The sequence below is a fragment of the Emydura macquarii genome, unplaced genomic scaffold (genome assembly GCF_026122565.2).
Source record: "Emydura macquarii macquarii isolate MOO-44397 ecotype Brisbane River unplaced genomic scaffold, CSIRO-AGI_Emac_v2 contig_2636, whole genome shotgun sequence".
NCBI lineage: Eukaryota > Metazoa > Chordata > Testudines > Chelidae > Emydura > Emydura macquarii.
In genome coordinates, this window is record NW_027132773.1 from 36,336,052 (window position 1) to 36,349,884 (window position 13,833).

At 37.4% G+C, this 13,833-nt stretch overlaps 1 protein-coding gene across 1 annotated transcript in view; it reads left to right on the forward strand.

The window, feature by feature from the left end:
• Positions 1-13,833, forward strand: part of COG5 (component of oligomeric golgi complex 5) — a 303,578-nt gene that overhangs the window by 199,070 nt on the left and 90,675 nt on the right. The window contains exons 8-10 of the mRNA XM_067564444.1: positions 4,009-4,174; positions 5,331-5,443; positions 5,543-5,620. Of these exons, the coding sequence (XP_067420545.1) occupies positions 4,009-4,174; positions 5,331-5,443; positions 5,543-5,620 (357 nt within the window). The remainder of the gene's footprint in view (positions 1-4,008; positions 4,175-5,330; positions 5,444-5,542; positions 5,621-13,833) is intronic.

Consider the following 13,833-nt stretch of genomic DNA (forward strand, 5'->3'; position numbering starts at 1 on the left):
TTTGAAAAGGGGTGAATATTTTGCAACTTAACTGGCAAGAGACTGGTAACACAGAGAGCATACAGTTTTACATACATTACGTCAGCTGTATTACAACTGATTACAATGAAAGTCCTCTTTCTCTGCATTCCTGCCACAGTCATCTCTTAATAGGGTCATCTGTCTTCTTCAGAATAATAAAAACTTCAATCAAATTCACTTGTGCAACTTTCCTAAGCAATTAGAAAACCTTCTGATGTATGTGCATTAGTCGAGCTAAGTCTTACTTCCCCTAGGTGAGAAACTCCCAGAGTGTGATCCATGGAGCATTTCCTCAGAGAGCTGTCTGGTCATCGGGTGCTGGCTCTACTCTTTCCATTTGCTGAATGTAATTTAAAAGACAATGTAGAATTCACTTCTTTCCTAATATTGCTTTCTCATGTAAGCAATTGCTGTAGTTGGCAGATGGATGTTATATGATTACGAGTGCATATTTGTGATGGCCAACACCATCTTGACTCAAAGGATAGGTGGAGGCCCGTGACACAATCTCTGTTAAGATGTAGTCCACACTGAAAAACTTCAAGAGCCCCTGGTCAAAAGTGACAATGTAAACTTAAACTGTTTCTTATCTATGGCAAAATGCATCATACTTCAGTTGGTAAACCACACAGTTGACTGTTTAGGTGAATTTTTAATTATCATTACAGTTTGGCAATAATTATGTAGTAAGCTGCTGTGTTTGCAGTTAACAAAGGAAAATAAATTGTATTTCCATGTTAAGGTGTGAGAGAGGTAATAGGCATGGGAAATTCTGTTTTAAACTCTAGCATCTTGTTTTTGGACCTTGCAATTAACGCTACAAACAAAATTTCACCATCAGACCTGCACAGGCATATCTCTGCAGGGAAAGGAGTGACAAAATGTGGTTCTACTCTGAAAAATGACCATAAACATGTCATCATGGGGTTTCATGTTTCAGGTGATCCTGTATCATCTACTTCTCTCTTAATTGTGTTGCTTCTGCTGTACCAAAAGGAGTGAAAAAGATTTTGGGTGTCTCAATTTTTGGGTGCCCAACTTAGAATACCTTGTAGGGGTCTAGTTTTCAGAAACTGCTGAGTACCGGCCTCTGTAAATCAGGCCATTTTAAGATGTCTCAAGTTGGCACCCAAAATCACCAGTCACTTTTTAAAATCTAGACCTGTCACCATAGAACCATTTTTTAAGGTGTGGAGTTGGCTGACAGGTTTAACTGATGATTTCTGGGATCTTTCTATATTCATAACTCAGCTTAACTTTAGATCAGCATGTCTACGATATTTGATATGCTGAAGTACCAAAAGAGGGGAGAGTAGTTTGGATAGAAAGGGGTGTTCTTAGGTCAACACACAGCTTTTTAAATTTTTCCATCTAACATTATTTAAGACTGTTTCAAGTGGGAGTTTTGCAGCTCTGTAAATGTTGGAGGGGGGTTACAGATTTATGTGTTTATGTATGTCAGTGAAATGAAAGATCTCTAAATGCTTGCTTTACTATTGCTTTACTATTGTGACATGCACATTAGGCTTTACCTTGCTACTGTACAAAATGCTACTGTACAAAATGCTGTAGCCTGTACTACTTTCATTTGTAATCTAACTTCTTGGTTACAGCGTCATGATTTATTTTAAAGTTATAACATTTTTGTAAATAATTGTAGGATAATATTTTGCAGAATAGTCTATTCTTATCCATTAGAACACTAATGTCTCAGCAGAAATATAATTCTGCTGTCTATTAATCTATCTGACTATTTATGTACAGTATGTTCAGCTAATACAAAGACTCCATTCTGTGTTTGGAGGTCAGAACAAGGAACTTGGAAAGAACATAACCACCCTGTAACTGCAGCTATATGGTTCTACATGACCATGTGTTTACTGTAGATCAGCAAACCACTTCCATAGCCAAGTTTGAACTTTGTGGGACTACACCTTTATGGTAGTAAAGATACTGATAAAAGAAGGGCTGCTTTCTTTGGTCAGAGAGATCCACACCAATTTGGAAGCGATGCATAAGGGTTTCTCAGATAGATGAATTTTGTCCTCATGTTTTTCCCCAAAGCAAAACTTGTTGGCAGTGGGAAATCTGCAAGACTGTTTTCCAGCGTCCACTGAATAGTGTATCTATGCTAATCATAGATGTATATTCCAGTCTGCTAGTACATTTGTTGTTTGTTTTTCTTACCCTCCAACATCTCTCTCTTTAGCTCCACAATACAATTGTTCCCAAAAGGGACTCTAGTTTTTGTACTTATCATGCTTAAACCTAGAAACTAGCTATGCATAAAAAGTATAATTCTTTTAGGATTAATAATGCACCAGCTGTGTGTTCTGAACCCCTTATGGGGAAAATAAAATATGAACTACTTTTTGAGCAGAGAAAACAATGTTGTGTGAAGCAAATGGATGAAAGACATGATTTTAGTATTTTATTTTCATGGCTTGAATATTTTAGCTGTCTCTGCTACCCACGGTGAAATGCTTGTGTGTCCACGACTTCCCAAGGCCATCCCCACCCCATCCTCCACAGGAATAAGACAGCTATGTACTGTTTGTTGGACTTTTTACTTAACTGTAACATTGTCAATCAAGTTTCTATTTTATACTGTTTTAAAATGTAACATAGTACAAACGGCTGCTTAAATACTTATTTATACATTCATTTGATAAAAAGAAGCCCTTTGCTCTAGGTGGTCCTTGATGTATTTAAAAAAAAAAGACTACTTCAGTAGTGCTGTCCCCTGCCTCCCAATAAGTAATATATACCATATGCAGCAGCTAAAAAGTATTACAAATCTTTGCAGTTTCCTGCCAGAGCCTTCCAAAATAGATGTAACTATCTTATTCCTTGAATAATATATTAAATAAATAATATTTAAACTAGCCATAGAACAAGTCTAATACCACACAAATTGTTGAATTATTTTTCTTCGAGTGCTTGCTCATGTCCATTCCATGCTAGGTATGTGCACACCACATGCACAGTTGCTGGATATTTTTCCCCAAGTGGCATCCATTGGGCTCTCACGCCTTCTGGAGTCGCATGCATATGTGCCAGTATAAGGGGTGCTGCTAGTTCTGCACCCCCTCGGTTCCTTCTTACCACCAGTGATGGTTGCTTGGGATGATCTTTCTTGCTCTTGCCAGGCTTCTTTCCCAGTGGTTTGGACTTTTGCAGATATTGTATAGTTATTGTAGTTAGTGTATATAGTTCTTAGTAAGTGTTAGTGCATATAAAAATGTGAATAGTTGTTCCTGTCATTGAGGGACTTTCACCCAGGAGTTGGGCATGCCCAGGTACGCGGGCTTCAAGCTGTGTGCCTCCTGCAGCAAACCCATGCCAGTGAATGATCCTCCCTCTAGCTATCTAAAATGCCTCGGGGAAACTCACATTAAAGAGAAATGCTAGCTCTGCAGGGGTTTAGATTTTGCATATGTTGATGGCATTTACTCACAAGAGCTCCCTGCTTGCCCTGGATGAGTGGAGGAGTAGATATTTCAAGACCTGATCATGTTTAATCAACAGTTTGACACTTAAAAGACAGAAGCAAAGCATACTGTCTTTCATACTGTATATGAAAACTACAGTATTACTAACTGTCACATAACTGGAGGTAGCCAAGATATACAATACTCAATATTGTACAGTAATTTTCCTATGCAAGAATTATTGGATCTCTGGTTGGTAGCCTGCCATAATCTTAACTGTTTTCATCTCCTTTCCTTTCTCCTCTTTTTCCTCTGATGCTGCCCTATGTATAACTCTTTGTTGAGTGGTGAGATTGTAACATCAGAATAAATCAACCTCTCCCCTTTCCCCCCTTCTTCCCTGTTCCTCTGTAAGGAGACCAATCACATGATGATAAGTGAAATGAGCCAGCAAACAGTCTAGAATGTTAACTTAAATATTGAAATGACATCTTGTTATGGATAAACAAAACCGTTATACAGTTAGAGATAACCATTTTTCCCCTTATCTCCCTAGAATCCTACTCAAGTGGGAACAGCACTTCAGGTTTTCCATAACCTTGGAACTTTGAAGGATACTATTTCTAATGTAGTGGATGGGTACTGTGCATCTCTAGAGGAGAACATCAACAATGCTTTGGATATCAAAGTTTTGACTCAGCCATCCCAGGCAGTTACAAGAGGTACAGTATGGACACATTATTTAATTTACAGCATAACAGCCTCCGGTCAATTGGCAGAAGTGCATTGTGCTCAGTCATATGGAAGAAACCTTCTTTTCCTGCCCCACCTACCCAGACATAATTCAGAAGAACTTCCTCACTTGTGTTAACCAGGCATGGGGGATAAGGGATGTTCAAGAGGTAATATAATATATATAAATAAAATTAGGTGCTCTGTCTCCTCATCGTGCCCAAATTACTCATTTCTTTGGTCTCCCTTCCTTGTCCCCCTCTCCTACCCAGAAAAAGTGATAGCAGTTGTTCACAAATTCTTAGCATTCTGAGGATCTCATCATGGAAACCATTAAGGTTTTTTGGAATCTGATTCTACCTTATTTTTGTTTGTGGGAGGATCGTAGAGAGACTGGTATATTACTTGTAAGCAGTGCAACAAATCTGACCAATGTATTAAAACACTTTTGTCAAATGGGAATATTTCAAAGCAGCGTTTCCAACTTGATGGATCACTGCATCATTAAACTTAGTTCCCCTTATATTTTAAGCTATGGTGCCATGGAGCATTGAAGAATACAAATGTAAAACTGATTTAGATGTCAGATTTTCATTTTGAAGTCTCCACAACACTGTTTGGAAGTGGAATTTTGTGTTGGAACCATAATAATGGCATATGGCTTCTCAAGGGAGATGAAGACTTAATAATGGTATTTCCTTCAATGAAAAAGAATATCTTATTTTTGTAATTCTAATATACTTAGGCCAAAATGTTCAGGTGTGAGTGCCTAAATCCTTGACAGCAACCAGTTGTCCCATTTCAGCCTGCCAGTACATCATACAGCTGTGAAGAAGTACGTTGGCTTTGTGTTCTGCTAAGATGACAAGCAGTGAAGTAGTTAATAATGCTGACATTTAAAATATAATAACTAGGCTTCAGAGTTTATAGGTGATAGAGATGATTGTGGTCATTCACACCTGTCAGAGCTGCAGTTTCAAGCTGTTTGTGGCTACTCAACACTTCTAAGAATCAGGCCACTTCTTTTGGTGCCTATAGATGGATTTTTGTGTTTTTAACTTTCTTTAGGTACTCACACCTGAAAATGTTGGTTTTGATTTTTAAATCCTGAAATAGGTTGATATGTTGCCTTCAAAATATGTTTAGGTGGTCCTGGCCGAGCTGTTCTGCCAACACCAGGGAACACTGCAGCCTTCCGAGCAGCGCTCTGGACAAACATGGAGAAACTCATGGATCAGATCTGTGCAGCATGTGCACAGGTATTTTATCCCTATATTTCCTTTTCTGCATTAGTGCAATTTTTGCATACAACACATTAGAAAACCTAACATATCCTTGAAACAAATTCTCTCTTACAGGTGCAGCATTTGCAAAAAGTATTGACAAAGAAGAGAGACCCTGTTTCACATGTCTGTTTCATTGAGGAAATAGTTAAGGTAAAATTTTCATTTAGCTGAGTAAGTTCTTACAAAGACAGCTAGTGGTTCTGTTAAGGAAAATGTGATGAGAGGAACCTTTCAGTTACAGTTTGAATCCTATAACAATTTTGTAATTTCAGTAATGAGACAGTGGTGAAAGTCAGACTAGCACAGAAAGTGCATTCATGGGCTGTTGATGGTCTGTGGGGTATATTTGTAGGAAATAGACACCTTCTTGTAATAATTGCTTTTGTTTTCTTTAAAAGAACTGATAAGACACCATTGTAAGTTTTTATTAGTGATCATTATTGTCATCCCATAATATACTATGTAGTTTGGGTAATTAATGTTGTGCATTAGTTTTCTTAGGAAAATATGTCTTCATGTGGTATCTAGTGTTCTCAGCCATCTGTTTCCCTACTTTTTGGCAATTTTTTCTCTGTTCTTTTCCCTACAAAGGCCCAGATATGAATACCTATTCTTGTCCATTCATTTGTATTGTTTTTTATTCTTATTTGGAATAATTTGATTAATGGTCTCCTTCAGGGCTAGGAACAGCAATATTGAAGTGATTTTGTCTGCCTTAGTAAATGGGGAACAACAAAAACAAAAGAAGTTTTACAGTCCGTTTTTATGCAAACATCTCCTTCTCTATGCATATGGCTGGATTATTAATTTGCACAGATTTAATTTTGGAAACGTTCTTGGGAAACTATTCATATGTAAATTTTTCTCAACAGTAAAATCAAATAATAAACGTTGAACACATTGAACATACTTGTCTATTAGTTAACCCCACTCTAAAATACATGGAATATAGCATTGTTTCCTGGCCAAACACTTTGAAATCTCTCCTTGAATAGAAATGACTAGAGTCTTTTTTTTCTTTTTTAGTCCAAAAAACTGGATAAGCTTTAGAGAAATGTCTCTGCATACCAAAAGCTTGCTCTTTCAAAAATTATCCATTGCCCCTTGGGCTTCACAGATTGGCTCTGCAATAGGCCAACCTCTTCAAAGAGGAATATGAGCCTTCAAACAAAGGGATCAACCCTGCACACTGGGAAGCTGTGGAGCATTTGGATGTGAGGAGAACTCATGGAAATGAGTTTTCCATCTTCCATACACAGCAGTCCCCTCCCCAGTGGCACTCATTACTTTTGAAGAATGGCTGTTGGATGAGGAGGGAAATAGGGGTGGGGAGAGAAAGAGAGAGGGAGAAAGACTGGGAAGTCTTCTTTATCACAGTGTTTAACTAAAGAATACACAAGTGAATGGAAGGAATTTTGTAGGCATAAATTAGGGAAAGACTGACCAGTAAACGAAATACTGTGTTCTAATCCATAAGGCACTGCACCTTTGTTTTGAAGTACTGAACACCCGCCCATTGATTTCATGTTGTGGGACTGAGGCTATGGTGCCAGAATGCATTTTCCAAATAATATACATTTATATGTTTCTCCAAGGTTACCTCCTTCTCAGTGGCCTCTTAAGTAAATTGTGAGGTTGGCTTAGAGGAGTATAAAACAAAGCTGCACAGTTCTTATTCTGGAAATGAGATAGCTAATATAGTAACGAGTCTTCTTTCAACTCTTCAGTCATGCAAGAAGCATAGAATGGTTCTCCCAGAATAGAATGGTTCTGCTTTACTTCTTCCTTTCTCAGGTGGATACCATGCAGTATAGTGCTTCTCTTGGCCTTTCATGGTAACACCCACTGTGATGTCCATAGGAGAAAGTACTGTGCAGCATTACCTAGTGGGTGTAGGAAACAAAGCCACACTAATCAATGTGGATGGTGTTCAGCCAAAAGCAGTCAAGTACTAGTCACAGCTAAAATTTGGGAAACCATGTAAATCCACTCAGTTTGAGCTGTACAGGCAGCTGTCTGGGGGAGCAAGCACTATGATGTGCATTGCCAGTGAGTAATAAATAATAAACTAATAATCCTACCACTGAGTCATGACAGATGTATATCTCATACTAATCCAAGACACAACAAATTCATAGCTGAGACTACCATCTTCAAGTCCTCAGAAAAGGGTTGTCGGGAGGGGAGAGAAGGTTGGATGTTCTTTATGTTCATTAGTAAACTGAGCTAAACAGTGAAACAAACTAAATGTAATAGCGTTATGCCCATTTTCTAGGGCAGCGTGCCCACTCCAGATGACCTCCAGTCTGCATTCTGTGTACCAATTACAATTAGTGATGTCAACATCGTTATTACAGTCATCTTCTGTGGCAGCTGCACTACCACTTTGCCTGTCCACCTGCTTTCTTGTTCTAACCATGGCTGTATAGGCGCCAGCCGAAGAAACATGAGAGAGAAGGGGCCCTAATCTTGATAAGCACATGCCCCTTAATAATAAGTAAATGGACTGTTTTTTGGTTCATTATCCTCCTCCTTTATTCATTTTATAGGCTTTTTTGGTGTATTTCTCCTCCTGTTACAGATCACACTGCCCACACTTCCCTAATTCCATGTGTGCTGTCTCATCCACTTGCTTTCCTGCCTTCTAATTACCTGCTACTCTATTATATAGTTCTATACCCCATTTCATCTGAGGATGCCAAACACTTTATAGACATTAATTAATTAAGATTTACAACTTGCATGTGAGTAGGGAAATATTATCATTGTTTAACAGATGGAGAAACTGAGGCATAAAGGCTTCATTTGCGCTTGGAAAATTGCTAAACATCTGAGTTCAACAATACAATGATAAAAACACTCATGTCCAGTCTACACTACACGTTCCTTCATTGGTAGCAGAAAAACACTAATTTTCCCACATTAGATGCACCCCTGAGCTTAAATGATTTGCCTAAGATCAAAAGGCAAATCATGGGAGAATCTAGGGATAGACTTCACATTGCCATTTGTCCCAATCTTGTCCTTATACATCTAGATCATTCTATCTTTGCACTGTGACATCACACAAAAAGAATATAAAGGAACTGATCTTCCTTTTAAAAAAGCAGTAACGTATTAATAACCTTTACACTGATTTCACCAATGAAATACATATGTAGACTTAAAAAATGTTAAATAATAATATTGAATGAAGAACTGAGTTTGTTTACCTGCCAAGATATTCTTTCAGTGATTTAGATGTGAGTTGATGAACAGTACCAAGAGAAATTCAGAGTCTTGATAGGTTAATCTCAGGCTTTTCAGGTAAAAGAATGTAAAACTGATTTAACATATTGTTCTGAAATGTATTTGTAATTTTTATTTTAAAACTGATCAGTTTAAATACTAAAATTACAAATACATTTTGAAATAATTTAATTTGTTGTTCTCGTAATTATTCTGGTTCTTTACAGTGATTTTGTATTTATTTAAAAATAGATTTATTCATCTTTAAAGAACTGGTAGGTGACTTCAACCTGTTCTACCCTATTTCTTTCCGTTTCCATAGTTAGTGACTAATCCTGCTGCTATTGAGGTCAATAGCTAAGCTACCATTGATTTCAGTATCTGACCTATCTCTTAAAGATAACCCATTCCCTAATCATATAGGTAAGACTCTGATTGAACCCCTTGTGATACAGAGTTGAAGCTGAACTCTGATCATCACATACTGTAGATCCTCCACTGCCACACAAATTTCAGTTAGTGGCATTACAAAATGAAAAGCAATTTTAACAGCATGACAAAACATTTTGTGGTTTTTGTGATTGGTGGAGACGTGTGATGGAACTCCCTCCTCCATTCAGACAGGACGCTCCATGAGCAGCTCTACTTCCCTCCCTTTGGTCTGCTAGTGCCCAGATTTGTTAACAATCCAGTCAGACTGCAAAGCCCATCATTTTCCCAGACCTTTGGGAAAGAGGATGGGCTGAGGGCTGAAGAGAGACCTGCGTTCTATTTTGAGCTCCCAGTGGCCTGCTGCGTGACCTTGGACAAATCATTTCCCCTCTTGGTGCCATAGTTTTCTTATCTGTAAAGTGGGGTTAATGATACTGACCACCTTTGTTAACCACTTCATGATATATTGACTGAAAGTGCCACATGAGAGCTGTTATTTTGCATGTTGTGGAGGGCTTTTATCATCCATCATATCTGCTGGTGGCTGTTTTTTGGAGTGGGATGAGCAGTCTATTTTATTAAATTGTCAGTTTTGGTATTGTGAAATTTCAATTATACAAAAGTGCCTAGGACTGTATTATAGACATGATTTTTTCCCTTATTTTTTTGCAAAAATTTTATAGACACACAAGTGGGCACAGAAACTACTTAAATTGTTATTATTTATTACTAATCAGTTAAGTACAATTATGGTGTGTCTGATGCAATACAAGGCATGAGAGTAAAGATACCAGCCCTCATCTTACAAACACTTAATACTCACTTAATTTTAAACACAAATACTTCTATTGACTTCATTGGGGATACTAATTAAAGGTAAGCATGTGCATAAATGTTTGCAGGATTGGGGCTACAATCCATGCCCTTAGGTACAGTGTGTTTGCAGTCTAAGCCCCAACCTGGATTTGAACAAACCCTTGTATCTTCATGGAGACATATTGAAGGTAAATTTAATACAAATTTTTACTGCAGGTTCAGGGTCTTGAATGAAATACATTCTAACTGCCTTGTGTTGAATGTAATTTTTTCCTTCTTTTCCCTTGAATTTAATTTTTATTTGTATCTGGGACAATGCCCCAGAATGCACCAGCATTAAGAACAGATGGGGTTTTTGTTTGTTTATTTTTTCTTGGTAGCTGGGGGTGAGAGGGAGGGTTGAGCTTGGCTAACTCAGGGACAGAGAGTGACATGTGGTACACTTCACCTTTAGCTTCCTGGGTTTGATGATGGTTGAAAGCTAATGTGAAATGAGTTGGTAGTTTCATTCTGGTTCCTAGTAAACAAAAATACACTTAACAAAACCACCACCATTTGCATTAATTATTGTTCTTAAGTCTCGGGAGAGAGGCTAAAGACTGAGTGGACTTGCAGATAGAACTAACCCCTCACCCTGAAAAGTGGTTTCTCAAGGTCAAGGTGAAAGCACATTAGAAGCATGTAGGAAACCTTACACTGCTGCCCATGCTGGACCTGTTCTCTGGGTAGAAGAAAATGTTAGTCTCTTGGATGACCCTGACTTTCTAAAGCACTAGCTTTATTTTTTTACAGTCCATACTTATCTTGAAGAGGCATGGGAGGATTAATTAATGTTTTTGTAGCACTTAAAAGACACAGGACATTATATAAGAGTTAAATATTTTTACTGCTTGCAGATAGATTTTCTTACGGATCACCTTAGTGTTCTAATGGTGAATTTCAAAACTATATGCTCTTAATCTTTATTTTCTAGTTTAGGAAGTTATATTTTAAAAACAGTTTTAATTTCTTTCTCAGCTGCATAAAAACACCCTTTTTAATTTTACACTGCTGCTGAAAATCTAGAAACAATTATACCTTTGGTTTAAAGTGATCAAACTCAGTGTAATGAAATTCCACACCCTGCAGTAAAAGAAAATCAAGTAATTTTTAAAAATAATGGTGGTGTTTATTGAATATGTTCACCTGCAATGTATAATGTTGACAACATCAGAAATTGAAATGGACTAATCTTTTTTTAATTTAATCCTGACTATCTCTAGAAGATATCAAGGGTTTATTCAGAACACATTTTGAATTAGTCTGTTTCTGTACTGATGAATTGTACTACTGAAAATGATAGCTTTTGTTCATAGTCTAACATTTGGCAATTATGTTGCTATAGAAATAGTGCAAATGGATTTTCCTTAGTTCAGTCCCATGAGGTCTTGCTGAATTATTAAATCACTTGTACTCTTGCTTTATTGGTGGGAAAAAAATATTTAGGTTGTCCTTTAAATGTCTTCAGTTTTCCGAGTGATATTCTCAAATCTGTCTTTCTGTATAGCAGGCTTTTGACTACAGATGGAGAATATTGTGTGTATTAGTATGCAAAGCCTTATTTCAGGAGCCTGCAGAAAATAGCATATATTCTCTGTGTTGTTTTACATTTCAAAGAGCTTCACAATAAAGATGTTTTTTCATATCCTAGTCAAAATATCAAAGTTTTCACAGGAAAAATAAGTTGTGGAGTGGTGGTTGTGAAGTGAGAACTTGGTTGGAAGCAGCATATCAGAGTGGGCGTGGTATTTTAATGTTAGAATAGAAATGTTAAGCACACAAATCTGATAATTCACAGATGGGAGGTTATTGTACTCATTAAGTTCTGAACTTGCGTCATGAGTGGCTCTGCTATTCAGGATGTAATGAAGACAAACTCGTAAAACATAAATCTTATGTATTCTGTATCCTCTTGCATTTATATCTAATTTTGAATATAGTGTATGCTCTTTCATTCTTATTTCTTTAATCTGGATTTGATATAAAATACTAACCTGATATATTAAGAACGGAACTCTAGAGATTTCATTTCAGTAATTACCAAAGTTAAATAGTAGTATATATACGTTTGTCTAAAATTAGGTAAGCTGTTCTGATTTTGTGTTCAAAGCTAACTTTAAACCAGTTTGTTATACTGCAACTTTAATATTATTGTGTAGCAGTGGGGGCTGCAGAACTTCAAACATCTTTGCTTTTATGATACTGGTGTTGCCTTCAGTAGCTGCCTACTGGAAATAGGTTATACTTTTTGAATTGTGGAATCAAGCCAGTTTCATAGGAGCATGTGGGAATGCAGTTTTATCATTTGGGTTTTACCAGCTTGCAGTACATACCATCTAAAATAATCCTGTAATCCTATGAGTAGGCAGCATTAAGCTAAATGTGGAGTCTGTACCGTTGATTTGAGCAACCATATACTAATATGACTCCCGACTATAAAAGGAATGGACATATTTCAGTCTAGCTACAATACATTGTATGGTAGTAATGAAGACTGTCAAAAGGAGAATTTTATAATGTCCAGATAGTCTCTTCAGAATGTTCTTATTGTTTCAGTGGTCATACTAAAATATAAACTAATACTCCATCTTCGAATCTGAATCCTTCCCATGCTGTCAGTTATCACATAGAGCATGAACAGTGGCCTGCCAGCCCTATCTAGCATGCTGTTTGCCAGAATGGCTATCTTGTTGTGTTTCTGTAGCACAGTTATTTTACAAGGATAGGTTGTTGGCCGGTCACTTAATCCCCAACCTAGAGGGCATATGGATTGCTTTTCAGCTGGTCTCTACTTTTTGGTATGTCTGGTTTAGATGACACTAACAAGAGTTAAACTCCCACTGTTTATCTCTCAGGGTCATTGGACTACACAAGCCTTCCCACTGCATCAAGGTACAGTCCCCAGGGAAGGACTCCATCATCGTGCTTTACAATAAAGAGATTTACTTCAGATAACCTTAATTTACAATACTGCTTGCTCTAAGTATCCTAGTACATGTCCAGATTATGGCTCCTATGAGGCTAAACCATGCTGGGGAGTAAAATGAATTAGCACTGTCAGACAGACAGTGCCAGGAGGCAATGACATAGCACTTCTTTGTTTGTCTGGGAAGAAAGAGGTAATATGGAGGAAGATGCACAATAATATTGTCTGGACACAAGGGTAATACAAGGCAGTAATTTTCAAAGCAACATGTGAATCAAGATATAAGAGGTTGAAAAAGCCTTTATGCCAATAGCTAATTATAACCCTGATTCAGCAAAGCAATTAAGCACATGCTTAACTTTAAGTATGTGAGAAATACTGCTGAAGTCAGTGGGATTATTCACATGCTTAAAGTTAAGGATGTCCTTTTGTGGTGTGTGATTGTATAATCATAGTCCCCCAGAGCTCTGATCATAGACCAAGAACCTATTGTACTAGGTGCTGTACAAACACAGAACAAAAAGACAGTCACCACCCTGAAGAGATTACACTCTAAGTGTAAAACAAGAAACAACAGTTTGAAACAGACAAATGGGGAGCATAGGCGAACAATGAGACAATAGTGCTGTGCTGACTCATGGATTATAGTAGTAAATTATGGTAAACTTGAGGGTACAGAGACCTTCTTTTAGGTTCATCTTTTGTGATCAGATGTGTGGATGTGAGTCCCATACTAGTTGCTCTGAAGTATTTAAGATCAGAATTTGTCCCTTACCATATAGTGTGTTTCTTGACCTAAATATAACACGTAATTTCCACCATGCCCCAGCTTTTCCCATTTAACGTATATGCTAATGTAAACTGTGCTATTGAGAAAATAGATTGCTAGATTGCGCGATCCAAGACCCAATCCTGCAACCTT